Raw genomic sequence first — 27,519 nt, 5'->3', positions numbered from 1 at the left:
TGACTCAGACTCAACAGGAAATGACCAGTAAATGCCCCGAAAAATCAGACAGAATGACTGCGAATGCTCTGGTGTCGGAATAATGCCGCAACGATTAATCGATTAACTCAGGTATTCGATTCGAAAAAAAAGATTCAAATTAAATTTTGCTGCGTCAAGTATTCGTTTAATTAAACTGTATTTGTGAAGATGAATGTAACTGCCTGAAATGAAATGAAATAAAAAATAAAATAAAATAAAATTTAAAAAAAAGTGGCGTTGGAATGGTTTGTTTTGAAAGTGTTTGCATTTATTTTCATTGATTTGGGTGGGTACATGGCCCTCTAGTCTCATTTCACATGGCTGAATCCATCTGCTGCCTGTTAAGTCCAACATAAGCTAAGTTTTTGTTTGAGCTAATGTTTTTTTTGAATGCATTCATAATTTAGTTTAAAGGTATAGTTAGCCATATTTTGAGAGAATATGTGTCTGAGCAATTCGTTAAGAGCATTGTAAAAAAGCGTTAGCATTTTATAGCATTTAAGCTAGCGGACTTTTGATACGTAGGTTAGTCAATTGTTCTTTTGTTGTACATAGATCGTCTTTTTTTTTTATATACCATGTGAGGCTCAGCTCAGGTATTTTAATTTTTTATGTTCCTTATCCGATTACTCGATTATTCGAACTGACTAGTTCATCCATGAATCAACTACTAAAATAATCGATAGCTGCAGCCCTATTTTGAATGAACGAACGTTCCCGGTCTAAATGGATTGGGCGTCGAGTTACCTGAAACGATATCTCGATTCTTGGCAGGAGCATATCGATAACCTTTTGGGATACAAAGTATCACAATATATCACCATTTCGACATTTTGTCACACCCCTAGTGTGTAGTGTTTGTTAATTTATTTATTATTAAAAGATTGTGTAGTGGTTCATTCGTATATGGCTTAACGTTGATTCAATTCCCACTCACTTGCGGTATGACTGTGGGTGCGAATGGTTGTCTGTCTGAGTCAGCTTTACAACTGATTGGTCACTGGCGACCAGTTAAGGGTTAGGTTTTCACCTTTTGCCCCCTTTCGCCTGAGGTCAGCTGACAAGTGTTGTCGCAAATGGATATTATGATGTATTTGGAAACTTTCCGAGTTGACGACGCGTCAAAAATGTTCGAAATGGCTAGCACACTGTACTTTTAATAAAGTGTAATCACACTACTCTTTCTTGTTCAAGTACAGAGCGCCTCCGGCTGAGAAAAAGCCCAAGTGGGAGGGAGAGGACCCCCACCCCGAGCGACCAGCCCCCCCCCCCTCCACAAATGTCTCCACTTTACAACCACACTCTTACCCCTTCTTTCACACAAGTGATTGGACCGGACAGACGCGGTACCATTCGGGATGCATGAGTCCATTTGAAACAGACTTTGCCCCAAATCCACTTGAACGAGCAGAGGAGCCGCCGGCGTGCGAGTGAATGTCCGCCGGTCTCCCAGCGCCCTCCGCGCCCGCGCCGGTGATGCCATGCCGCGGGGTCACGGCGGTGACGAGAGCGGCGGCGGCGGCGGCGGCGGCTTCGGTGTCGTCGGCTCCGGAATTTGGCTCAAGACTTCCCCGGGACGCTCGGCGAAGGATGTGGAGTTCGGCCATAGGACGATGAACCACGCGGTTCGGACCGGGACCGGGGACGGACTGGGGCTAGGGCCGCCGGGCGCCGCCGACAGAGGGAAGCAGGGCGCCCGTCTCAGCTTGCTGGGCAAGCCACTGACGTACAGCGCGCAAGGCGGCAGGAGAAACGCGCGCTACCGCTGGCTCCAGAATTACCTGTACAACGTCCTGGAGAGACCTCGGGAGTGGGCGTTCGTCTATCACGCATTTGTGTGAGTACAATATTATCACTAATAATATAATGCACCATATTGACATTGATTGGAGGTGAACTTTACAGCTGTTCACGCTCTCGGTAATTGAACGCCTCTTTAGTTGTTTTCATAGAAGGTTCAAATAACCCCACCCCCAGAATTATATTTCAAAAAATAAATACATACATTGCATCTAATTGAAATATTGGTAGGACAGAAATTTTTGGTTGTTGTTGAAAATAAAGAAGGACAGCCTGACAAAATACAACCTTCTTTTAAGCTAAATAGACCGTTTTACTTACCCCCTCGATTCCAAGATATATGTTTTTTAGTGCTGCAACGATTAATCGATTAACTCGAGTATTCGATTAGAAAAAAAAGATTCGAATTAAATTTCGCTGCTTTGAGTTTTTGTTTCAGTGCGTTGTAATGGTTTATTTTGAAAGTGTTTGCATTTAGTTTTAGTGATTTGGGTGGATGCTCTGCCTTATAGTCTGCCTCATTTCACATGGCTGTATCCAGGTGCTCCCTGTTAAGACTAACATAAGCTACATTTTTGTTTGAGATCTTTTTTTTAATGTATTCGTTATTTAGTTTAACCCTTCAATGCCTGCAACATGAAGCAATTGTCAGAGAATCACAAAATTTGAAAATTAAGGTTTTAATGAAACCTTTTTTTCAAATTTGTAAAAAAGAAAAAAAATGTGTAATAATCTCTCTAATATCTATAACCCTGGCTAAATCCTGTTTTTTTTTTCTCATGGAACCTGGAGATGCATGAGTTATCGTGCATCCATTATTTTTTATTTTTTTTGAGGAAAGATTTCAAAATTCTGAATTAGTCTCAAAATCATGAAATTCTAAGTGTATCAAATGTGATACATTTGGCAAGAAAGGGTTATTTTTAGCCTATTCTGTGGGACTATGTGTCTGAACCATTTGTTAAGAGCATTGTAAAAAAGTTTTAAAAAGCATTTTATACCATTTAAACTAGCGGACTTTTGCTATGTACGTTAGCCAATTGTTTTTTTTGTTATACATAGTATAAAAAAATAAATAAATGAGAATCTGTTTGAGGCTGAGCTCAGGTCAATTGATTTTTTCATGTTCCTTATCCGATTACTCGATTATTCGAACTAATGGTTCATCGATTAATCGACTACTAAAATAATCGATAGCTGCAGCCCTAATATATATTTTTTTAAAAAGGTCACATTTCCCCAGTCACATTTTTGCTTTCAAGTAGATGCTCAATCAAGTTGTGAACATTAATTAAAAGGCATAATAATAACAATGATAAATAATTATAAAAAATATAAATATTATTAATAGAATACATACAATTTTATGTATACAGGTAGTCCCGGGTTCCAAACGCGTTGCGTTCCGACGCTGGCGACATAGCCCGATTTTCCGTGTAAGTCTGAATTAACCCCTAAGTTCCCCAAACACCCCTAAATCTCAAAATAACTACCCAAAACATGTATTATGTGTCATATTAAGAAAACAAAGTTCTAGAGTAGTTGTTCCCCAATCCAGAGGTTGTGGGTTCGATTCTCCACCCTGATGACCTTGTCCAAGTATCCTGGAGCAAGTTACTAAACCCCATGTTGCTCCTGATGCTGCGTCACCAGTAGGTAGATGAGGATCAATGTTCCCTGTAATTTTCCATGTGTCTGAGCAGACACACAAGCTGCCTGTGCACACTGTGGACCACGGTGAGCAACATCAGATGTGTACACTGTAGATACACACCAGTATCACGCCTGTTCAAAACGTTGGATCATAGCAAGTTGCATGGCTTATTAAAAGAATGAAACTACAGCCTCAATTTCCATTACTCTACTTTTAATATACTGTAATTTTCACACTATAAGGCCCACTTGACTATAAGCCGCCACATCTGTGCCGAAAAACCCAGTTATAAATGGATTTTTTTTCATACCAGTACCATTTCAGGCCACCAATCTTACATATTGGTCCTTTCACCAGTTAATTGGGCTGCACTTATTAGCTCGGAACCCGGTATCAGTAGAAACAATCAAGTGACTCAAACTTAGACAAGGGTGCAGAAAACGTGATGACTAAATTCCTCAAAAATGGCCCCCAATCAAATCGTTCCTAATTAATGGTACATTTAAGCAAAGCATCTGGAAAAACATAACAGTGAAGTCGGATAAAAGCACTCTATTTGAAGATACAGTAAACGGACAACCTTTGCTTGTGACAACACGGATGTCATCTGGTGGCATTTCGCACCGTTCCCCTGATGAAGTTGCGCTTCCACAACAGACAGCGGGCCAATTGGACCGCGTTGGCACTCCTTATGTAAGACTGGAAGCTGGCGGCACATGTGGAGGGGCCCTTAGAGAAGGTCAACAAGCTGTCAGCTGCGCGGGCTAAATGAAACATTAGCTCAGGCCTCCTCGCGTGACCGTCCAAATGATTTGGAGAAACAGAGAGAGAGAGAGTCGATATGTGGGGAAAAAAAGGAAGTTCCGCCTCCGCTTTGGTGTGAAAGTGACTGATTTTCATTGTGTGCGTGTCTGGAAAAACAACATGCACTTTCTATTAAGAAATTAGTCAAGTCACAGCTATAGAAGATGTGTCTCTCTGTCTCTAAACATGCCACACATTTGAACAATGTTGTTCTATTGTAGTTTTTTTTTCCTTCATTAAAATTTGATACCAATTGGTCCCAAAAAACAGAAGTAATATCTATCTAGGCCTGCAAGCAGGACTGAAGGGCCCTCGCAGTTTGGCGCAGTTTGGACATACACCGCGAAAAGCGGGGGAATACAGTGAACATTTTTTGTTGCTGTATTGCCTCGTTTTTATTCCACCGCTTTTCGCGGTGTTCTCGGTTTTTACGAAAAATGCGAAAACCTCAAAAAAGGAGGGAATACAGCATAAAATAAATTCACTGTATCCGCCACATTTCAGCAAAAAACGAGGGAATACAACGAAAATTGTTTTCACTGTATTCCCCGCTTTTCCGCGAAAAACGAGGGAATAGTTTTTCGTGGTTTTCGGAGAAGAGCGGGGGAATACAGTGACAATTTTTTCGCCGTATTCCCTCGTTTTTTGCGGAAATGCGAGGATACAGAAAAAAAAACGCTGTATTCCCTCATTTTTCTCGGAAAAGCGGGGGAATATAGTGAATTTTTTTTCGCTGTATTTCCTCGTTTTTCATGGAAAAGAGGGGGAATACAGTGAAATTTTTTTGCCGTATCCCTTGTTTTTCGCAGAAATGCGGGGGATACCGAATTTTTTTTTTTTGCTGTATTCCCTCATTTTTCACGGAAAAGCAGGGGGATATAGTGAATTTTTTTTCGCGGTATTCCCTCGTTTTTCGCCTTTTTCTCAGTTTTTGTGTTTTTCGTAAAAACCGCAAACACCGCGAAACGCGAGGGAAATACAGTGATTTTTTTTTTCTCTGTATTCCCTCATTTTTCGCAGTTTTCGCGTTTTTGGGCCAATTCGACCAAGTGCGCCAAATTTCGTGGCTCTAAAAGCTGCCTAAGTCCAAGAAAAAATCTTTCTTTTAATGGCAAAAGGTCTTGTAACTACAATGACCAAACTGAAAAGAACTGGACATGAATAAGTAAAGGAGTGACTTTCTGCTGCCAATAGTTGGGACTGCAGAGTTGATGCGAATGATGCTTCACGGTATGGCTCTCACTAAGCACGGGAAGTTTGGCGCAGATCTGTATTATATCTGCCAAGTTATGAATGTTCAAAATTTGTGGCGAGACAAAATGGTGACGGGCATTTTCACTTTCCTGTTTGGAGCCTTCAGCTTCAACGAAACATTAATATTTTTCATCAGGCAGCTGAACACATGTCTTAAGGCTCCTCCGATGCAGATTTGAGGTCAGATGATTTCCTTTCCTTGGAGGAGGAGCCTGTCTTGTAAAAAAGGCCGTTTCCTGTTCCCATTAGGGGGCGCCGGGTCTAATGGGTAATATTTCAATGCAGTCGTGTTCAGGCTTGGATACATTTCATACATGGCAGATATGAAAAAGACTGCACCTTGTATCAGGAAGTTATTAGTCATTTACTGAATATGGCGTGTTGCCATAAAAATGGCCGACTTTGGCACCCCACCCAGGTCAGGCTCGTGAATGAAAACTCACCATTTTGATAGCTTAATACTAGGGCCTTCAAACGATTAAAATTTTTAATCGAGCTAATTACAGCTTAAAAATTCATTAATCGCAATTCAAACCATCTATAAAATATGCCATATTTTTCTGTAAATTATTGTTGGAATGAAAAAATAAGACACAAGACGAATATGTACATACATTCAACATACGGTACATAAGTACTGTAGTTGTTTATTATAGCAACAAATCAACAAGATGGCATTAACATTATTAACATTCTCTTAAAGCGACCCATGGATAGAAAAACTTGTAGTTCTTAAAAGATAAATGTTAGTACAATTTATAGAAATTTTATATTAAAACCCCTCTTAATGTTTTCGTTTTATTAAAATTTGTAAAATTTTCAATCAAAAAATAAAGTAGTAGCTCACCATTGTTGATGTCATTACACCAAGCTGACTCCCCAAACCCATAAAATCATTTGGACCCAAGCGCCAGCAGAGGGCGCCAAACAACAAAAAACAAGTAACAAGCGGACATTACACTGCTGTCATTTTAATCTGAGCGGGGCATGTGCGTTAATTGCGTCAAATATTTATCGTGATTAATTTAAAAAATTAATTACTGCCCGTTAACGCGATAATTTTGACAGCCCTACTTAATACCTCATATGTCTCATGAACAGTCTCACCAATTTTGAGGAGGGTCCAACTAACTCCCTTGGCGCCAAGGTCTCAAATGTGCACCCTGTAAATCGATAAACATTTCACATTCATTCTTTAAAATACCCGATTTCCTGTTGAGTTTGGAATATGGGTGCAAAAGAGTTTTTTTGGAGCAGTTTTGCACAAGGTATGGACTCCCAAATTTCATCACGGTATGTTGAATAAAACCTAATAGGAGAGGCCTTTTTGAAAAATTCAAGGGGGCGCCACTGAGCCATTTTGTTACACTTTTTCGCAACATTGCAAAATTATCGAAATTTACGCAAAGCCGTATGTATGTGCAAATTTTGTTTTTTTTATGCATGTTAAGGCCTCCAAATCGGCCATTTTCATTTGCCATGAAAAATGAATAATAATTCTTTGCAAAACAATAGGGCTCTCACGCCAGTTGGTGCTCGGGCCTTAATTAGTCATTTAGGCTAATCTCTTGGAAAATAAACAAGTGTTAATTACTCCCTGCGCTCTTGAAAATTGAGCTCAGAATGCAAAAGTAAGCGTGTCCCTCATCATCGTTTTTTTCCAAAATGGATCTCAAAATTCTACAGAAAATAAAAACGAGTATGAACTGTCACTGCTAGGAGTGGGAACCTCTTGGGACATCATGATACAATACGATTTGCGATACAAAGCTCACGATAACGATGATCGGACAATACGGCGATACAACGATTATCGATACATTGGTCAGGAAATCATTCTTGGGTATTTTATAAACAAGCTTCTGCTGTGAATTGGAATGAGTTTATCATTAGTAGACGTCCAATCCGTTTGAAGTGGGAGGATGGCATTCGCTGCCATCCTCCCACTTCAAACGGATTGAACGTCTATGGCCGTCAGTGGCAGCCAATGCCAGGCAATGAGGTCATTTTGGGCCATTTAAGGTCATTTACCTGTTGATTTTCAGTTACTTCCTGTAGATTTGGGGGTATTTTATGGGTCACTTCCTGTTTATTTTGACTTACAGAACAGGAAGTGACCTGGGAATCACCCAAATGAATAGGCAGTGACTCAAACTCAACAGGAAATGACCTGTAAATGCCCTAAAGTGAACAGTAAATGCCCCGAAAATCGGACCGAATGACTTTGAATGCTCTGGTTTTGAATGAACGAACGTTCCCGGTAGGGGTGGGCGATATGGCCTTAAACATGTATCACGATAAATGGAGCAGATTTATCTCGATAACGATAAATGACGATAAAGTCGTCCAAGCAGACTGTTATATAATTTGAAAATCTGAATCAATGCATGAAATACAGATTAACAGTTTCTTGTTGATTTAGTTGCCAGCATTCAATTTGATATATTTAACAAATGTACATGCAGTCTAGACATTAGGTTTATACAAATGAATTGTAAACAATAAGAATTCAAGTATGAGCATTTATAACAGAGTGTATGGCTTGAACAATGTACATTGTCAAAATCGATATGCCTGTGCAAACATGTCATTGTAACACAAATGACTTGCAGCTTGAACAGTACACTTCAAAAAGACAATTTATTGTTAATGGCTGCTGTGACATAATTATTCAATACAAGTGTTTACTTTATGGTTTCAGGGTCTCCCCCCCAGTGCATTTTTTAATAAATGCACACATACATGAACCCCCAAACAGACAGACAGACAGACACACATTAAAGCTATATTGATCTTCTGCAAATGAAACACTTAACATTTTATGATAGCAATAATGACACAGAATCAAGCACATACAGAAAAATAGCTGGGGCCATTTGTGCTTTATGCTGAATGCTTTACCATCACAAAAGCTATCAGAGAAATCACACACAGTCAGATACAAAATAACGCGACATAGTAATTGCTAGATGCAGTCCATGCCCAATCCACTCATTAAATTCAGCCGTTTCGACAAGGTTAGAGCCGCTATCCGACTCCATCACGTTCATTTGTAGCGTTAGCCGCTAGCGGCCGCTAGCGTTAGCGGCTAGCGTTAGCCTGTGGCCTGGCTACCGGTAGAAAGCACTGAAAGCACCATCTCCGGAAATTGTGAGAACAAGGGAGGACAGCTGGTGAAAGCCCGTCTGGATGCCACCAAGAGTCTATTAAATGTCGGGTGAAAGTTTGGCGAACCTCCCTTAAGCCACACTCCATCACGTTTTGCTTGTAGCATTAGCTGCCAGCGTTAGCTTACCGGGCTTCTGTTTGATTGGCTTCCTGATGATCACGTGACTCCCTACGTAAGTACATTCACTGCTTTCTTAAAGGGGAATGAGCATAGACGAACAACAAACAGAGTCAAAGCGGGATGAAAAGACTATTTTCTTGTTTTATTAATTTACCGAATTTACCGACATGGTCAAAATTACGTCGGTCATCGTGAAAAATTTCGGTGACGGTAAATTTTCGGTTTACCGCCCAGCTTTAGTTCCCGGTCTAAATGGATTGGGCGTCGAGCACCGTCAAGGGCAGCCTTAGAGTTAACTGAGACACTATTATAGTGGAAGATTTTGGTAGCAACTTGTGGGTTCCTTTTTTTTGTAGTTACTGCAGTGCAGTATCTACTGTATGGAGTGCATTCACATGAATAAGAGTCCATGTGAGGGCAGCAGGATGTGGACGTTCACATTTGCTCAGGCGGGATAGCTGAGGTCGGCAGGGGTTAAGTTGTTACATCTGTCCAATTCCTCTTCATCCTCATCCTGCATGTTGTAGTGTGCATCAGCTGGATTAGACCACATATGTTAAGTATTCAACATGACACAGTATGGTATACAGTACATGGCTGGCACACCTGCACCAGTCATATGAGATCAGATGATATGTTTTAGAATAGTCAGTGTGGCGGATAGTGGTTGCTTTCTGACACAGATTTTCTTAAAATTCAATTCTCAATGGAACATATAACATGTTACAAATAAATACAAGCAGTCCCGAGTTCCGTCCCTACGCTGGCGACATAACCTGAATTTCTGCCCTAAATCTCAAAATAACTATGGCGGAAAACACTCAGGTGACCGCTCTGAGACCCCCAATTTGGCCAAATTTCAAAATTGTCCGATATTGGAAAGCCTAAAATCTCAATTTTCTGGGGGAAGAAACATTTTGAACGGGAGGGCTTTTTTAAAAAAAAAAAGAAGTTTTTTAAACAGCAAAACCCTATCTGGAGGTGAGAGCACGCAAGAGTAGAATTCCAGACGCCATGACTTAAAAAAGATATTATCGCGTACTTACCTTGTTTCGATCCGAAAACTCCATGTAGCATTTATCACCGAGTGTCAAGACACAGTTTTGAATGGCCACAGCTCGATTTTGGGGGGGATTTTATGGGTGGAACATGGTCATATGACAAGGGTCGCGATGCAGAAATCGCAGACATCAAGGTGTGGTCGAGATGTTCTTTTTTTTTCGTAAACATAAACGTTTTATTCCATTTTTCTTTGTTTGGATCGATTATTTATCATCTAACATATCGGAGAAAATGCGACAGTAACAAAAAAAATACAATTAAGGGATAGTTATGAGGTAGATATCCGTGACTTTTTTACAGACACCATTTTTTTCATGGTGATGTAATTTCTTTAAAAGTTTAAAATATGCGGGTGAATCATTTTTTAAAGTCGTTTTTTTTTTAAACGACATATTAGACATCAATTCATGATTCTAAGCTAAAATTGAAAGACATTTTGAATAGTAAATATATAATATAATCTACCGTAATTTCCCGAATATAAGGCGCACCCGTGTATAATGCGCACCCCAAATTTACTTGTAAAATCTAGGGGAAATTATTGTACCCGTTTATAACGCGCACCCTAATTTTAGCACCAATAAATAGAAGAATACAAGAAAACAGAGCTTGTGTACACATACAGAAATGTCATTTTACTGACTGGTGAAACACAGCACAAGCATAGCACATAGGTAGTTCAAAACATTACCATAAACTGACAATATTTACGGTAATAGTATGATTTGACAACTTCTCCAACTTACCAGAATCTAGGAGAAAACAAAACAGATGTGACTTTTCTTTTAAAGGCTGCTGTATAACTTGCTCGTTTCATCATGATGAATAAATGTTTCTTCAATGGATTGATACGGTAAAATGAAAGTGAGAACGTAAGTCGGAAATCCGTGAGAGCTCATCGCTGTTGACACGACAGTAACAATAGGAACTATTGTTATTTGGGTTTGAGTTTCCCGAGGGACAGATATAGTTGACGGACACAGGAAGTGTCTGTGCTTACATTTGTTATGGTCAGAGTTGCGGAGCTGCAATAAACATTGACTCAAATGAGTTCAAGAAACTAAATTCTGTGCTTTATGAAGAGTGAAAAAAAGCAGAATTTAACACAGACGAAATCATTCGACCGATTAGAGTGAAGTATGACCGAAACAAAATGGTGACATCACGTACCGTTATGGTCGGCAATGGGTCGCCACATACGTTTCTTCAAGACAACGTGGCCGTGTCAATAAAAAAAAAAATCGGTTTATATATATATATATATTTTTTTATTTCTGTCTCCATCCATGTACCCGTTTATAATGCGCACCATGATTTTACAAGTTGATTTTTGGGGGAAAAAGTGCGCGTTATATTCAGGAAATTATGGTAATGTATATAATATAACAATAAAGCGGTTGTGCGACGTCTGTAAACGGGGGCTTCCAGGGTAAAACAGACAAATTAAAAGTAGTTTGGGGCTTCATGCACCATGATTCTGCTATGGCAGCATATAGACATATTGTTCTATCAAACACAACAGTTCTTTTGGCTTAAAATACAGCAGTTTCTTTTAAAGAGGAGTGCAAGAGCAGAAACTGCTTCTTCAGTCTTTTCTGTGTTTTGCGCCCTACCCAAAAACATGTATTATACGTCATATTAATAAAATCGAATCAAAATAAGATTTACTTGCCATTAATGCAGAGTGTTACTGTTACGCAAAAAAAAAACAAAAAAAAAAACGACTAGACTTGGGCTAGGTCAGGGGTCGGATTTTCAAAAATGTTTGAAAATGGACAAAGATGGTTGAGGGAAATATATATATTTTTTTGATATGGTTTCTGTATGAGGACAAAAATGACACAAACATTCTTAACGTTTTCCAATGCTGTCAAAATGTGTAGAAGAAATATTACATTTCAACATTTCTGTCAACGAAGATTTGCGTCATAGCCTGCGACACATGTTTCTATCAGCAGGGCGGTATGCCAGGCAGATGGCTATTGTAAACAAGCCACAACACCTGTTGGCAGCCGAGTACCCAGTTGGGAGTGAGAGAAATAGTGCCATTCCATTAGTACTGAAGAACTAAGGCTAGGTTCATAGCACAGGTCTTAATGCATGAATCCGATTGACTTGACGGTCCGAACGGGACAAGTCGCATAGAATTGGACCATTTGAAATCCGATCACGGTCACTTTCATTTGTGGTTTAAATCTGATCCGGGCCACATTTTTTCTGAATGTGGCGGGCGGTCTGAACTGTCAAGTTTCCCGAATTGAAATGCATGCAGCAATTACGTCAGCAAAGAGCGAGAGCGACTGGGCGCTACGGTATGGTTGTGTAAAATGATAATAATTATTATGAATAATCAGCATTGTCTGACAGAATTGCAGGGGTGCCAATACTTTTGGCCAGCACTGTATATAGCGCACCTGACCAAATCACACAAAATGTAAGGAAAAATACCAATATTAGCCGCACCTGACTATAGACCCTACCCACCGACGTCACAAAATCACGTGATCGCTGTATTGTTCCGCCTCCTTGTCCGTCATTTTGTGTCTGTATTATCAATGGTCTCAATTCATCGAGCAATTTATAATGCATTTCATGGAAGACCCGGTGCTTTCGGATGCCGTAAACTCACTTGATGCGTTGCATAAAAGGCGTTATGTGGAAAAGCTTAAGTTTATCCATTCGCCAGATCCATATTTGATGCCTAAATCGATGTTTTTCGACCCACTGTCTTCGCCTTATTTGCCTGACATCTGCTAGCTACCCTGATATGTACAACTATCTTGTCCACACAAAATCAGCCTATTCTCACGAAAGTTTGAAAAACTTTGAGAGCTTGGAGGCTTATAAATACTTCGTTGCTGGTTGGGTGAAACAGGTCCTCGTCCACGAAAATTCGGCAGGAATCTATCTTGTGCTTGGAAAGGTGAGTTATGAAATTTTCAATTCAAAATCTTTTGTTCTTGCTAACATCCACTGTCAAGTCTAATGTAGTTCATGTCATTTGTCAATGGAGCTAGGGCTTTTAATGTTTATATGGTTTAGCGATAGCACTCTCACTACATACATACGTGTATGTTGTCGGCGATTAGCCTAGCAATGATCTTAATTGTGGTTGTCAGCCCAAAACCCTCAAAATATATATTAAATGCATCTTACCAGATATGAAATGACTACTACATAATCTGTGGTAATCGTTTGGAGCCCAGTTTTCTCGTCCAATTGCAGCAGCCCATCTCGCTCTCTCCTCTCCGGGTCTCTCGGAATCCGGTAGAACTTCAAGTCTCTCCGTCTATCTTCTCTGTTATTGCAACCGACCGCCACACACGCCTTCACCATTTTGATTATTAATGTTAACGAGCAGAAAAACACGCCGTAAATAGGAGGAATGTACGTAGCCGTAACAGGTAAACACGATGTGTTGACGGACAATTGGGCGGCACCAGTCAGGAGGGCGGAGTTGTGACGTCACGTGGGTAGGGTCTATAAGGCAGGGCTGTTGGTGATTTTTAAATAGAAAGATCTCTTTAGTAACAAGCACTTATGTGAATCGGACAAAAACTGTAGGAAAAGTAGCATTTTGAACATTTCAAACATTATGATTTTGCCATTGGAAATGAATAGGGCTTTCTTGTCAAAAACATTTCGAAATTTTTCGGGCGAAATCATCATGTGAATTTTTGGAACATTTGGAAGTTTTAACGGTCGCCTCAAATATTCCAGATATGAGAAACTTAAAAAATTCAAACAAATACTTAATTCTATTATTTTATATGTTCATAAGAGATTAAAGCAAAACTATGTAACTTTCCAGTTTTGGTCGATTTTAGCGACGCCGGTGGAGAAAAGCGGTAGTGTTTTGCCTCAAGAAAGACTGCGTTTCCCATGAGGACCACCGCACACCTGCAGTGTCGTTTGAGCAACAATCAATCAAAAATCCTGGTCGCCTGCAGAGGGATTAAACAACATTTCTGTTTCTCACTGCTGTGTGAAGGATGAATAGGGTAATGAATCCAGTTGTGGCGAAACAATAGCGTATGACGGTTGGCAACGTGTGGCTTAGTGTGGCTAAAACCCCCGCCCCAGCTGACAAGTTCGGTTGGGGGAGCGGGGGGTGACGTTAGCGAGTGTTTATTTTGCATATTCTGGTAGCCTCCCTTTTTTTTCCTCCTCAGACAAAACGTTTTGTCTCTTGTTGCTCTGCCATCTTTGCAGAATTCACATGAACGCGTACACATCGACCTCTGTCTTAACTAGAGGCGTGCTTGCTAGATTATTCGCGATTTGGCCGTGGAAGATTCGAGAACGATTCACAAACATCCAAATTCCGATGATTGAATTATACCAGGTAAAGCGGAAATAAAACACAGTCAGCGCGGCCTTTAGGAGGCAATGAGGAACGGACCGAGAGTAAATATCATGTTCAACTCATGCCGCTAGCTTAAAAAAAAAACAATAATACCTGACTGCGGCCGTTAGCCGCTACAAACAGCGCCCAGTTGCTAGTTGCTACAAACATACGGCAACATATGGCTATGGTAGATATCACATATAGGCTATATAGAACTAGATGTGAAATGACAGACGACGGCCGTGTTAGATCATATACCAAGAACTAGATGCAAAATGACAGACTTTCCCACGCTAGTAAACAGGCGCCGTCTTATAGCAGTAGACTTCTCTAGAAGGCTCTGTTGTAGCGAACCTAATTACTTTTTATCTAAAAAAACCCAACAAAAAACCAAATCGGCAAAATCTTGACTTGAATCTATCTTTAAATGATGAAACAGTTTTAAAACTTTCACATCGAAAGTAAACAGAAGGGAAATTATGGAATAACGGTAGCAATTTTAACAACTAAATTGAATGTAGTTTAAAGCTGCCAATAAAGAATGGGGACTTGAGTATTTTATTTACTGTTTTTAACGGTTAACTTGATACTGAAATGGTAGTTTGTTTAGCCTGAGAGGATTTTTGAACAATTTTGGAACTAGTGTACGAAAATTTAAAAGCGTTTGGGGGGGGTTGTGGGGCACTGGGTGCATCTATAATCGAATCGGAGCCTCTGAATCGTAATCGTACAATGAATGGGGAAAGGGGGAAGTGACGTATGCCGTAAAGCAGTCAGCACGTTTGAATTTTTTTTTATGTGGCAGGTTCCTGCCACCATCCTCAAATTTAATTTGTGCCAGTTTCAAAGCGATACAAACCCCCTCAAGATACTGTATAAAAGAGGTGTCGTAACTACCGGTACTTGTCAGTCGACATATCATCACAAATGTTACGAAAATATTTTATAAAGGTTTTTAAGTGACGTAGTGTTGCTTTAAATACAGTAATCTTAATATTTGATTGATTTGATGAATTCTTTTAGTCACGTTACTGTGTTTCATTCCTTAACAATTCTTTTGTCCACTCGCCATTTGATTTGTTGCAGCAGAAACCAAGCCCAAAATGATATTGTACATTGTAGGAAACCTCCTTTTGTCGCCATGTTTCTGACGAGAAGAGTAATGTATGCTATGAAATGATTTTCTAGTCCGATTGCCTCGATCATCTGGATCACTTTGAGTTGTTACATAGCTGGAAAGTCGCTGCAGGTGCATGGTGGGATCTTTCAGTTGTTTGGGTGCATGGGGAAAGGGAAAAAAAGTTTCCAGTAACAATCAAAAGTTTTTCCTTTTTTGTCTTAAAAAATGTTTCAAACCGCCCATAGTCAGATGCTACACACATGTGTCACCCTCTCACGGAGACTCGCACAAACACAAGAAAGTATTTGATTTATGAAAGAAATATTCCCTTTGATCATTCCGTTGTGTTGAAACAGATGCGTGCGTGTTCTTAATCCACGTAAACACGTGGAGTCTTCAGTGCGTCGCTACTCACTCCTCACTTCACTACAATGCGAATATAAACACCAGTGATAATGCCGGCTTCTTCTTCTTCCTCTTGCCAAATACTGCTCCCATCCCATCGGGGAGGCGCACGGCATTAACATCCGGCCGCTTAATGAGATGGCGTGTAAGGGAAAAAAAGTGTGTGGGACAAATCACGCATGCAGAAATGACTTCCAGCAAGAGTCACACACTTGAGATGATGCATAGTTTCCAAACAATTTACATTTTTTTGTTTTAAAAATGTAACATTACTTGACCTAAGTCAATGGCGCCTGTAGATGTCCAATCTTCATTTGAACTGGGAGGACTGGCAGTGAATGAGTTTATTCATTTAACCTGTGCTGAAGTCAGCGGGACAAACAAGCTAAAATGAACGCAGCATTTCATTTAACTCCAAAAATGTGGAAAATACATATTACAATTAATAATGTACGGAAGAAATCTGACCTTCTAGTCAGACCGCCGGACATGCACTTGCGCAGCTCCAACGACCCCGGGCCGGCCAGCGAGATTCCGACAACCCGGCCAAAAGGCCAAACTCCGCACATTCACCTTAGTCTTAACCACTTGTTCTGTCTCCATTTTGAAAGCTGGAAAAAGGCTTCGAAACACAAGTTGACCATTTTTTTCCTAAGTTGACAGCAAGGGGAAACAGACTCAGGCGAGGAGGCAGACTCGTTCCGAGGTCACCATGTCACAAGTCCCAAAAAGGTTCCTGAGAAAAATGACAACGATTAGTTAAACATTCAGGCTTTTTGAAGGCTCTCGCGGCAAGGAAGGGTGTGCAGAACTATTGTCTGTTTGTGGATTGGAGAGGAGGATTTGGGAGTTACCGTATTGGCCCGAATATAAGACGGCCTTGATTATAAGACGACCCCCTGTTTTTCAAGACTCAAGTTTGAAAAAAGGCTTTTTGAACACCAAATTAATTTTTATACAGAAAATAATTACATCTGAAAGAAATGATTGTAACAATATATTTGAGAGAAAAAGCATATTATTTTGCCTCTTCAAATCTTAATATCTGAACCTTTAAACATGTGAACTAAAGTGCAATCACATCTGTAAATGAATGGTTTCTGGTTTTTAAAACGTAAATAAACCAATCTATTGTGATAAAACAACAAAATTGCAATAACTGCATTAACCATCAAAGTGTAGTCTAACTGCAACTGTAGTCTTGAAACAAATCTGAATAAGGTAAAACATTGCAATGAAATAATGCAAACTGGTTAAACTTGAGAGTAGCTGAGATCTGTCATGACAGAACATCGCTTCAATGATATCTGGGGCCATTAGGCGTCGTAAATGGGTATAACGTCCAGACCGCGAAGACAACCCCCACTTTTTCAGTCTTATTTCAATGCAAAATACACCGTCTTATATTCGGGCCAATACGGTACTGTTGTCAGGGCAACGAGGGTTGCGGATTTTGCCACCTCAGCGTCAAAGGGGCTCTTGGAGTCTTATCAGTCGTGTTGTCAGTTGGATATCGGGCGTTCTCCGGTGTTCCTTGTGTTGGGACAGGACGCCCCGCCATTGTTTAAGGACTGTCCGGAAGAACTGACGTGGGCTTGTAGATGTCTTGCCTCGTCAGTGCCAATCTTGCTTTGTCAGTTGCATGACGCACGCGTTGGGCTTCAGTGACAAGGAGGCACCATGAATCCTTTTATGCCCTATGTCAAATATATTCGGCTTGTATTCCTTAAACTATGATGTAAATGCTATTTATTTTATTCATTCCTTCATTGTACACTGTAACCAGTGTTTTTAGATTAGCCGTATTATACTTTTACTTTTGTTTTATGCGGTGCACGTAATGGTGAGGCTTGTTGTTATTCTGTACTACAATGATAAAGGCTTTCAGTGTTATGGTGGCTGGAGGGTGTGACCCAAAAGCGCAGCAACGAAGAGTCAGAAATGAGGTGCCCCAGGGCGTGTTTATTAAACAACGTTCAAAAAGGAAATTAGTGAGAAGTGGTAGCACCGCAGATCTCTCGACAGAGTCGGGAGGCCGAGATGGCTCGGTGTCGCTGTGTAAAAAGGAAGATTCAATAAGTTGGCCTGTACTTCACCATAGATGTTAGGTGAAGCTCTGTCGTTGAATGACGTGCAGACCGTTCTCTTAGAGTGGCAGGCAGTTGATTGCAGGTTTGGAGATCGGTGGCAGGTGTGCAGAGCGGACTCAGTGAGGAGAATGTGAAGATGAAAATGCAGGCATGAAAATCTCTCACCTTTCGGCCAAATTCACCATTTTGACGTCAAAAAGGGTGACCTAGTGAATTGTGTAGATCCGAGGAGAAAAGTTTTAGGGGGGGGGGGGGGTCGGGAGATTTGTTTAAATTATTAATGTTATTATTAGAAGCATCGCGATTCGACACGTGACGATTCGATTACAATTCATAAATGTTCAAAAACGATGATTTTCCCTCCAAACTTTATGACAGCCGCTCGTAGCGGAACGAAATTCAAGACAAATCTGCCTCCGGCGGTCGCGCTTCTGTGCGCAAGTTATTTTTTAGAAGAATGATAGTTCGGTGCTTCTTGCCTTTCAGTTGTCCAGCAGTAGGTTCAAGTCGAGTTAATGGGAAAATGTCCCTAGTGTGTTGCCTAGTCCTGCGTGCGTCTATCAGAGGCGAGTACACGAACCCTCTTGTACTGTTTAGCCTTTATAGTTGTTGTTTTGGAGATGTTACTACGGTAGTTAGCGCCGAGCGCTATGGTAATTAGCGACTTCGCTAACATGTATTTCCATGTCAAGTTGTGTGTTGTTTGATGGTGTAAGTTATTCCAGCTGCAAAATGTGTAAAACCAGGATTAAGTGCAGCGGTAACACTACAAACATGTGAAATAGTACTGTAAAAACAAAGTATATTGGTTAAAAGAAGTCTTATTTCTAAAGACACTTTGTTTCCAGAAAATGTGAAATACATTCTACCAGTGTACATTTTTATTGTATTGTTGAGAGAAATAAGTACTGCTTTTTGAAACAGCTAATATTTTTGCACTTTCTTGTCAAAAACAGCATCTTGTTTTGTATAGACATGTTGAGAAATAAGTACTGCCTTTAAAATGGTTGATGATTTTGCACTTTCTTGTAAGAAAAAAAAAAAAAGTTTAATGGCAGCTTTTTGTTGCATGGGCATTTTCCATCGTTCCTGTTAAATCATTAGAGGATATTTTAAATAAATAATCGACATAAATTTGTTTGGCTACTTTATTAACATATTGACCCAAATATAAGACGACCCTGATTATAAGACGACCCTCTTTTTCGAGACTCAAGTTTGAAAAAAGATTTTTTGAAGACCAAATTAATTTTTATACAGAAAATAATTACAGTACATCTGAAACAAATGATTATAACAAGATATTTGAGAGAAAAAAAAAGCATGTTATTTTGCGTCATTCAAATCTTAATATCTGAACCTTTAAATATGTAAACTAAAGTGCAATCACATTTGTAAATGAATGGTTTCTGGTTTTTGAAACATAAATAAACCAATCTATTGTGATAAAACAACAAAATTGCAATAACTGCATTAACCATCAAATTGAAGTCTAACTGTAACTGTAGTCTTGAAAGAAATCTGAATAAGGAAAAACATTGACATAAAATAATGCAAACTGGTTAAACTTGAAAGTAGCTGAGATCTGTCATGACAGAACATCGCTTCAATGATATCTGGCGCCATCTAGCGTCGTGAATGGGTATAATGTCTAGACCGCGAATATAAGACGACACCCACTTTTTCAGTCTTATTTCAATGAAAAAAAACACCATGTTATATTCGGGCCAATACGGTAATTAGTAATGTATGATGCAGCGCTAATCGTGATCATCGTCAATACTGTGATTATTGTTCCATAATGGAATCGTAGCACCCTGAATCGAATCGAAGGGTGCCTCCTGCAGATCGCTGAAAGGCAGTGTGGGTCGACAGAGGTCAATATTTTGTTGGGTTGTATTGTTTCCTCCACAACCTTCTCACCTTTAACCCGTGACCTATTTTCATGCCTGAAGATGAGTGAGCCGTAACATTTAGATGAGATTTTGAGAACAGATACATTATTGATCTGGAGTATAAATCGCACAATCCAAGAACTATATACTGTAAAAGACTTACTTTTTAAATTAAGTCCAACCCTTAGAGAATATGTTCTATTTTGAGGGAAATGTAAAATAATGTGGCGAGCGAGGGTACTTTCACAGATTGCCCACTATTACTGAACGCAATACACAAGCAGATCTCTAGTGGAAATAGTTACTCTCAGTAACGGTGCTCTAACAAATTACCCATCAACCTTTGCAGGATTTTAAATAACAATAAACAACTTCATGTTCTGTGCTATTTCTTCAGTTATTGTTGTTTCATTACTTGATAGTTATGCAATTTAGGTTAGTTGTTACTTGCTGCTAGTCAAGTATTCACTTGATTCCCAATCTGCGTACACTATAACCTATGTTTTTTATATTAGCCTTATTGTGCTTTTGTTTTATGTGGTTATGGCGAAGCTTTAAATCTTCTTATACTTCGTAAAATGACAATAAATGCTTTCTATTCTATTGTATTCTTAGCCAATTGAATTTGGGTATCCAAATTGCTAGGCTTGCCTCGTCATGCCAGTTTGTATTTAACATTATTTTTTTTCTTTACCAGAGGTCGGAAAAAAAAAAAAAGAAGAAATCGTGATTTACACACTTACATACTTAGAGCAAGTCTTTCCATGAAGGTTAATTTATGATAGGTGTTGTCTTTCCCTTTAAATCCAGCCAGCAAAAGCCTATTATTTTAATTGAAATGAGGAGTCATTCAGAGGATCGATTTTTATCGTGAAATTTGACCAAAATTGGAAATTAAAATCTGCAGTAAGTGTTCTTGAAAATGTCTTAAATAGTTAAATTAAACTTAACATCTGTAGGAGTTAGGGTTGTTCCGATCATTTTTTTTTTTTGTGCTCCCGATCCGATCCCGATCGTTTTAGTTTGAGTATCTGCCGATCCCGATATTTTCCGATGCGATTGCTGTTTTTTGCTCCCGATTCAATTCCAATCATTCCCGATAATTTCCGATAATAATCCACGGATAGAGAGACTTGTGACTTTGTATATTGTGACTAAATATTGCCATCTAGTGTATTTGTTGAGCTTTCAGTAAATGATAGTGTAGCCATGCCCAAATGCATGATGGGAAGTGGAACCATGACTGTGCGTAGTGCTGCCAATTGATATATCTTCTCTGCGTTGAGAAATAACATAAGGTGTTAAGATAAAGATCAATTGCTACCTTGCTTCCCCACCTTGCATCCCATGATATTTCTAATCGTGGGAAGAGGGATTGTAAGGCTCTAGCCAATTAAAAAAAGGCTCCAAAGGCTGCCAAAATTCACTCTACTCATTTTCCGCTGCCTTTTATCTCTCAATATAGGTAAAACGGCACCATTACAGATTGAGCGCGGCAATGCGTGAGTGGGTCGTGCAGCGCATGCAATAATTGCGTTAAATACGTTAACGTGATACATTTTTTAAAAAAAATAATTACCGCCGTTATCTTGATATATTTGATAACCCTACCTTAAACCTAAACTAAAGACTCTGGATGAGTGTAACATGTCTATAACCAGGGGTGCACATAAGTGGTCCGCATGCGCGCATGCGTACTGGACGTAGACAAACGCGCTGGCCCTCAACGGCTTCCATACGCTTTTGCGTACCGATGGCTGACCACTGTATTTGTGGCGGACACGAGACAATAACTTCTCAAAATGTCGAAGAGGCAGGCCACACTGAGTAATTACTTCCGTGTTCCCCCACCCCCGTCAAAAGACAGACAGATGACAGAGACGTCACCGGAGCTACCGAAAAAAAGGACTTTTGCTGGCAAGAAGCAAATGATGCTCGCACGGAAATGCGGTACAAAATGTGCCGTGAGAATCCCAATGTCGCCGATAAGAGCAGCGCATTTTATGTAGGGTCAAAGAATTTCAGCCATCCAAACTTTGAAAACCCACGGAAAAAACAGAGAGCATGTGGCAATTAAGCAAACTATCGATGTCAAACAGGACCCCACTGGCCCTATGGACAAGTGGCGGAATAAAGGTAATGAACAAGGACATGCACTGACAAACGTGTTTTTGCTCGCATTTTACAAAGCTAAATATGCACGTTCAATGAGGTTTTATGAGGAGGACATCCCACTTTTAAAAAGGCTTGGAGTTAATGTGGGAGCCGCATAATGCCCTTTATTTTGAATTGGTGCTTTTTATTTCTTTACATTTCACTTCAAAATAATGGCAATTTTGTTGTGCCATTTGATGTTAATCAAGCATTAATTGTTAATATAATTAATTAAAGTTAATTGGCTCTAAGTAAAGCTTGTCATAAATTTATCGTAACAGGCGGGTCGGCTCTCAAGCTCAATGAGGACCAAGTCACATCTCCAGGTCCTCCTCTGAGAACCTGGGCAAAAAAATTATGTGCACCCCTGTCTATAACGTTAAATACAATTAGAAAGCGATTTAATTAAAAACTGTATATATATTAAAAAAAGGCATGGCCGCTATTTTTTTGCCGATTCCGATACTTTGAAAATGACGTGATCGGACCCGATCGATCAGGACATCTCTAGTAGGAACCCTTATTTTGTTATATCTTTATTCGTTTTTGTTTATTCTGTGGCAGTAGCTCAGATGATAGACATGTCACTATAAAATGCCCGGAGAGTGACAATACCATTTAAAACATTACCTTCAGTTAATAGAAAAAATCCAATCAAATCAAAGAAAGAAAAGAAAATGCAGGGCATGACCAGCAACCTGAGAGGTTGTTTCCTTTGTTGTCTTTGTGCAAACTGTTTGGCCTCGCATTTTCAATAGAATTTTTTTTTTTTTTTTTTTTTTTTTTGGGTCAATAATGAAGGTAACCAGAACTCCACAGTATTAGAAATTGTAGAGTATTACTGTCTTCCTAAAAAGACCCAAAACAACTTTGATCTCTCGTAAAGAAATGCAATTTTTCATTGTTCTCCATGATCCTTTCCTGGTGCACTTCACTCTTTTGCGGTTTCACACAACGCTTCCTTTTAATGTGGCGCGAAACCTCGTGCAAACCGCAGATTCTTTCCATGGCTAATTTCCAGCGTGCTTGCTTGAGGAAGGTGTAGTTTCTCTGCGGTTTTGACTTCTGTAGCCCCGGAGCACCAGTTAGCGCTACGAGCCAGATGCTTCTGCAATTTTAGAGTCAAAAATAATATACCTGGGGTGAAAGCGGTTAGAATTTCTTGCTGGAACTCCCTGGCATAATCCTATAAAACACAACAGGCATTACACTTACTGTAACAAGGCATACGTGAGAAACTCATTTTCATTCAAAATTGTATTTTAATCACCATTAAATACAGCACCAGCAACCCAACCTCAATTTCCTCATTTTTATTTTCCCTCATATCCAAATACTGGGAACAAATCATCCTCCTAGTTATAACTCTAATACCTGAATACTTGATTTTTTTTTTTCAACTGCAACCAGATCTTCTAACAGTTTAGCCCTATGGTAAGTTTGTGTTATGTAGGGCTGCAGCTATCAAATATTTTAGTTGTCGATTAATCGATGGACTAGTTCAGAGGTCCCCAAACTACGGCCTTCACATTTGGTCCAGCCCCCTGAACCATTTTTTTTTTTTTTTTCTCCCCAATAGTGTTATTTATTTCCTGGCTTTTTTCTGTAAAGAACCCAGAGAGGGTTATTTGGTTATTACCTATTTAATTATTATATTATATTATATTATATTATATTATATTATATTATATTATATTATATTATATTATATTATATTATATTATATTATATTTTGGGCTGTCAAATGATTAAAATTCTTAATCGAGTTAATCACAGCTTAAAAATTAATTAATCATAATTCATCGCAATTCAAACCATCTATAAAATATGCCTTATTTTTCTGTAAATTATTGTTGGAATTGAAAGATAAGACACAAGACGAATATATACATTCAACATACTGTACATAAGTACTGTATTTGTTTATTATAACAATAAATCAACAAGATGGCATTAACATTATTAACATTCTGTTAAAGTGATCCATCGATAGAAAGACATGTAGTTCTTAAAAGATAAATGTTAGTACAAGTTATAGAAATTTTATATTAAAGCCCCTCTTAATGTTTTCGTTTTAATAAAATTTGTAAAATTTTCAAACAAAAAATAAACTAGTAGCTTGCCATTGTTGATGTCAATAATTACACAATGCTCATGGTGCTGAAACCCATAAAATCAGTCTCACCCAAGCGCCAGCAGAGGGTGACAAAACACAAGAACAAATTGACATGACACTGTGCTGTCATTTTAATCTGTGTGAGCGGGGCATGTGCGTTAAATGCCTCAAATATTTTAACGTGATTAATTTAAAAAATTAATTACCGGCCATTAATGCGATAATTTTGACAGCCCTATATATTATTATATTATATTATATTATATTATATTATATTATATTATATTATATTATATTATATTATATTATATTATTTACCTTTGTTTGGTGACGAATTCAGAAAGGGTTATTTGATTGTGGCTTTCTGAAAAGCAATACATTTTTACATCTAGGCACTCCTGCAATCGTCACACTTTTTCTGTTCCAATTTGACCCGGCCCCTCATCAGAGAAGAACATAAAAAGTTATGTGGCCCTCACAGGAAAAAGTTTGGGGACCCCTGGACTAGTTAGTTCAAATAATCGAGTAATCGGATAAGGAACATGAAAAATCAAAAAATCTGAGCTGAGCCTCAAACGGTGTAAGTTTTTTTTTTTTTTTTAATGAGGATCTATGTACAACAAAAGAACAATTGGCTAACTTACATAGAAAAAGTTCACTGGCTTAAATGCTATAAAATGCTAAAGTTTTTTTTTACAATGCTCTTAACAAATGGTTCAGACACATATTCCCACAAAAAAAACCAAAAAAAAACGGCCAAATTATGAATGCATTAAAAAACATTAGCTCAAACAAAAACTTTGCTTACGTTGGTCTTAACAGGGAGCGGTTGGATTCAGCCATGTGAAAAGAGGCAGACCAGAGGGCAGTGTAGCCACCCAAATGAATAAAACTAAATGCAAACACTTTCAAAATAAACCATTACAACGCCACTTTAATTAAACGAATATTCGAAGCAACAAAATTTAATTCGAATAGGTTTTTTCTAATCGAATACTCGAGTTAATCGATTAATCGCTGCAGCACTAGTGTTATGTTTTATGTATACAAACTGACAAACACTTAAGCTAGGTTCATACTGCAGGTCTTAATGCACAAATCCGATTTTTTCGTGTTTTTCCGACTCGAGTGTGGCATTAACTTGACGGTCTGAACGGGACAAGTCGCGTAGAAGTGGACCATTTCAAATCCGATCCGGGTCACTTTTGTATGTGATTTAAATCCGATCCGGGCCACATTTTTCCAGAATGTTGCGGCAGTCTGAACTGTAAAGTTTCCCAAATCGGAATTCATGCAGCAATTACGTCATCAAAGAGTTAGAGAGACTGCGCTTTACAGTAGCAGTGTAGCTGTACGTTAGCGCCTAGCTTGCCTTGAACACAGCTTTTGGGGAAGGGTCGGGCTTGACAACTAAGGATGCAAAAATACTCGGTTTTATATTGAACCGTTCGATACGCCCTCTTTGATTCAATACGCAAAAATATTTGATCCAAATGAAAAGCTCCCAAAATGTATTTTCCAAATTTACATTTGTCGTCTCTCTCGCTAAAATGTCTGGCGCAGCTTTAGCTTCACATAACAAACTCTGCCGCTAGCAGCTCCCCTCCTTCACTCTTCCCCCAAATTGCCTGATAAGTGGGAGCTGTGGCGCACGAGGATCATTGCTCGTGAGGAAAGACAGAAGCTTAACGAGGCGGCTTGCCGGCTTCGATGTCGTACAGATCCGTTGTTTGGCAGCATTTAGGGTGAGCTGATATGCTATCCCCACTTGTTCATATTTAACAAAGACTGTCTTTACGGATACGTACAACAAGGTCCGCCAATATATTGTTGCCAACTTGGCTGCTCCAAATAACATCGCTTTGACAACAGACAGCTTAAGACCCCGGGACGACACTGAAAGCTATCTCACCGTTACATGATGAACAATGAGTGGCAAATTCAGAGCGCTGTACTTCAAACTCGTCCTGTTAATGAAAGTTGATCGTCAAATGCTGGTGTTGTGCAGTCATAAGCAGACGTGACTTCTGTGGCGTTTGTTAACTTTTTTAATACCCGACAACACTCGCGCGCGCGCAGAGACTAGATATCATCAATTAGCAACCTACAGGAGATGTGCTACGTGGGACCCCCCCCCAAATCCCATGCCATTCGCTGCGTGAGCCCAGAGTCATCATGGGACGCGTAGTCCAAATACTGTATCGATCGCTGAATTAACTCATTCACTCCCAGCCATTTTCACCAGAGCAAGGCCCTTCGCTCCCGGCTGTTTTACTGGATTTTGACTGATTTTGCAAGGCCCACAGAAAATTCAGTTCTACTGCTAAATAAGCATGGAACCCACTAAAAGAAAGATTATACTCTCTTTTTTCAGTGTTTCAATTTATTTACACTTGATTGAGAGATGACGCTGTTGTCGCCGCGTTAGCCAGGTAAACTTTTCCCTCATTGTTGCCTGTCTCATAAAGATGGATTTTTTTGAGTCTCTGCGGGGTCTGCTCGGCGAGCCCGCTGCACTGGTGGTCCTGGTTGTTCTGCTCGGTCGTCTAGCACCTGGCATCCCCGGCGTCCTCTCGGTTGTTCTGCTCGGTCGTCCGCCGCCTGGAATCATTCCGCCAGCTCTCCGACCGTGCTGCCCGGCCATTCGTTGCTGTTGAATCGAGATGCGGGTCTTACCAAATGCGCTACTGCCCTCCCGAGGCCAGTTTTATTGTGTTAAAATTGATTTTCAGCTTTGTGCTTTGGAGTGCAGTTAAATCAGGACCCAGAGATGTCTTTTATGAACAAAAAAAAAAAACGTAAAAGATTTATAAATACGTTTTTGGGACACTGAAACAATTAAAAATAGAACTTGTTTATACGTTTTTGAGAGCAAATGAGTTGAAAACTGCCATGACTGAGTGAAAGTTAAGCAAGCCAAATCAATCCATACCAGTGACTATGAATAATGCTGCAAATATTGTTAATTCGGTACGTAGCACAGATGGACTCTGACCACAAAAAGGATGTTTTTCTAATGGTGTAAACATACTTGCTAAGAGAGCAGTAGCAATCAAAAGTGTGCCCCGCCTCACTTTACAAACAGTAAAGATTGTTCTCAGCATTTTTATACAAAATTTCTTCAGATCAGTAAGAAGTAGGCACATAAAAATTATGCACTATAATGCATGTTCATATTATGGCATTGTTATAAATAAATAATGATAATAACACTTGTATTTTTGTTTCAGAGCATTAAATGTATTGAATCGAATCGAAAATCGTGTCCCTCCTATCCGAAATCGTATCGAAGCGTGACTTAATTGTATCATTGCATCCCTATTGACAACAGTTATAAAAAAAATTAAAATGAGTTGAGGATAAGCCTGAGAATGATCAGTTTTCTCTCTGCTCTTTATGAGCAATTTTTCAAGATTGCTTACACGGCCGGTATGAACCGAGACTTAGATTGCAACAGGTTGCGTGTCGTCCGTCCATTAGGCGTGTTCATCATAAGGTGTCAAAGAG

At 39.4% G+C, this 27,519-nt stretch overlaps 1 protein-coding gene across 1 annotated transcript in view; it reads left to right on the top strand.

Moving 5' to 3' along the window:
• Positions 1-1,358: 1,358 nt before the first annotated feature.
• The window catches only part of kcnq5a (potassium voltage-gated channel, KQT-like subfamily, member 5a), a 113,907-nt gene continuing 87,746 nt past the window's right edge, over positions 1,359-27,519 (top strand). The window contains exon 1 of the mRNA XM_057848381.1: positions 1,359-1,858. Coding sequence (XP_057704364.1) covers positions 1,503-1,858 — 356 coding nt within the window. The 5' untranslated portion in view covers positions 1,359-1,502. The remainder of the gene's footprint in view (positions 1,859-27,519) is intronic.

Source organism: Corythoichthys intestinalis, chromosome 10 (assembly GCF_030265065.1).
Source record: "Corythoichthys intestinalis isolate RoL2023-P3 chromosome 10, ASM3026506v1, whole genome shotgun sequence".
Taxonomy (NCBI): domain Eukaryota; kingdom Metazoa; phylum Chordata; class Actinopteri; order Syngnathiformes; family Syngnathidae; genus Corythoichthys; species Corythoichthys intestinalis.
The sequence above is the reverse complement of the archived record's forward strand: the minus strand, read 5'-3'. Positions and strand labels throughout refer to the sequence as shown.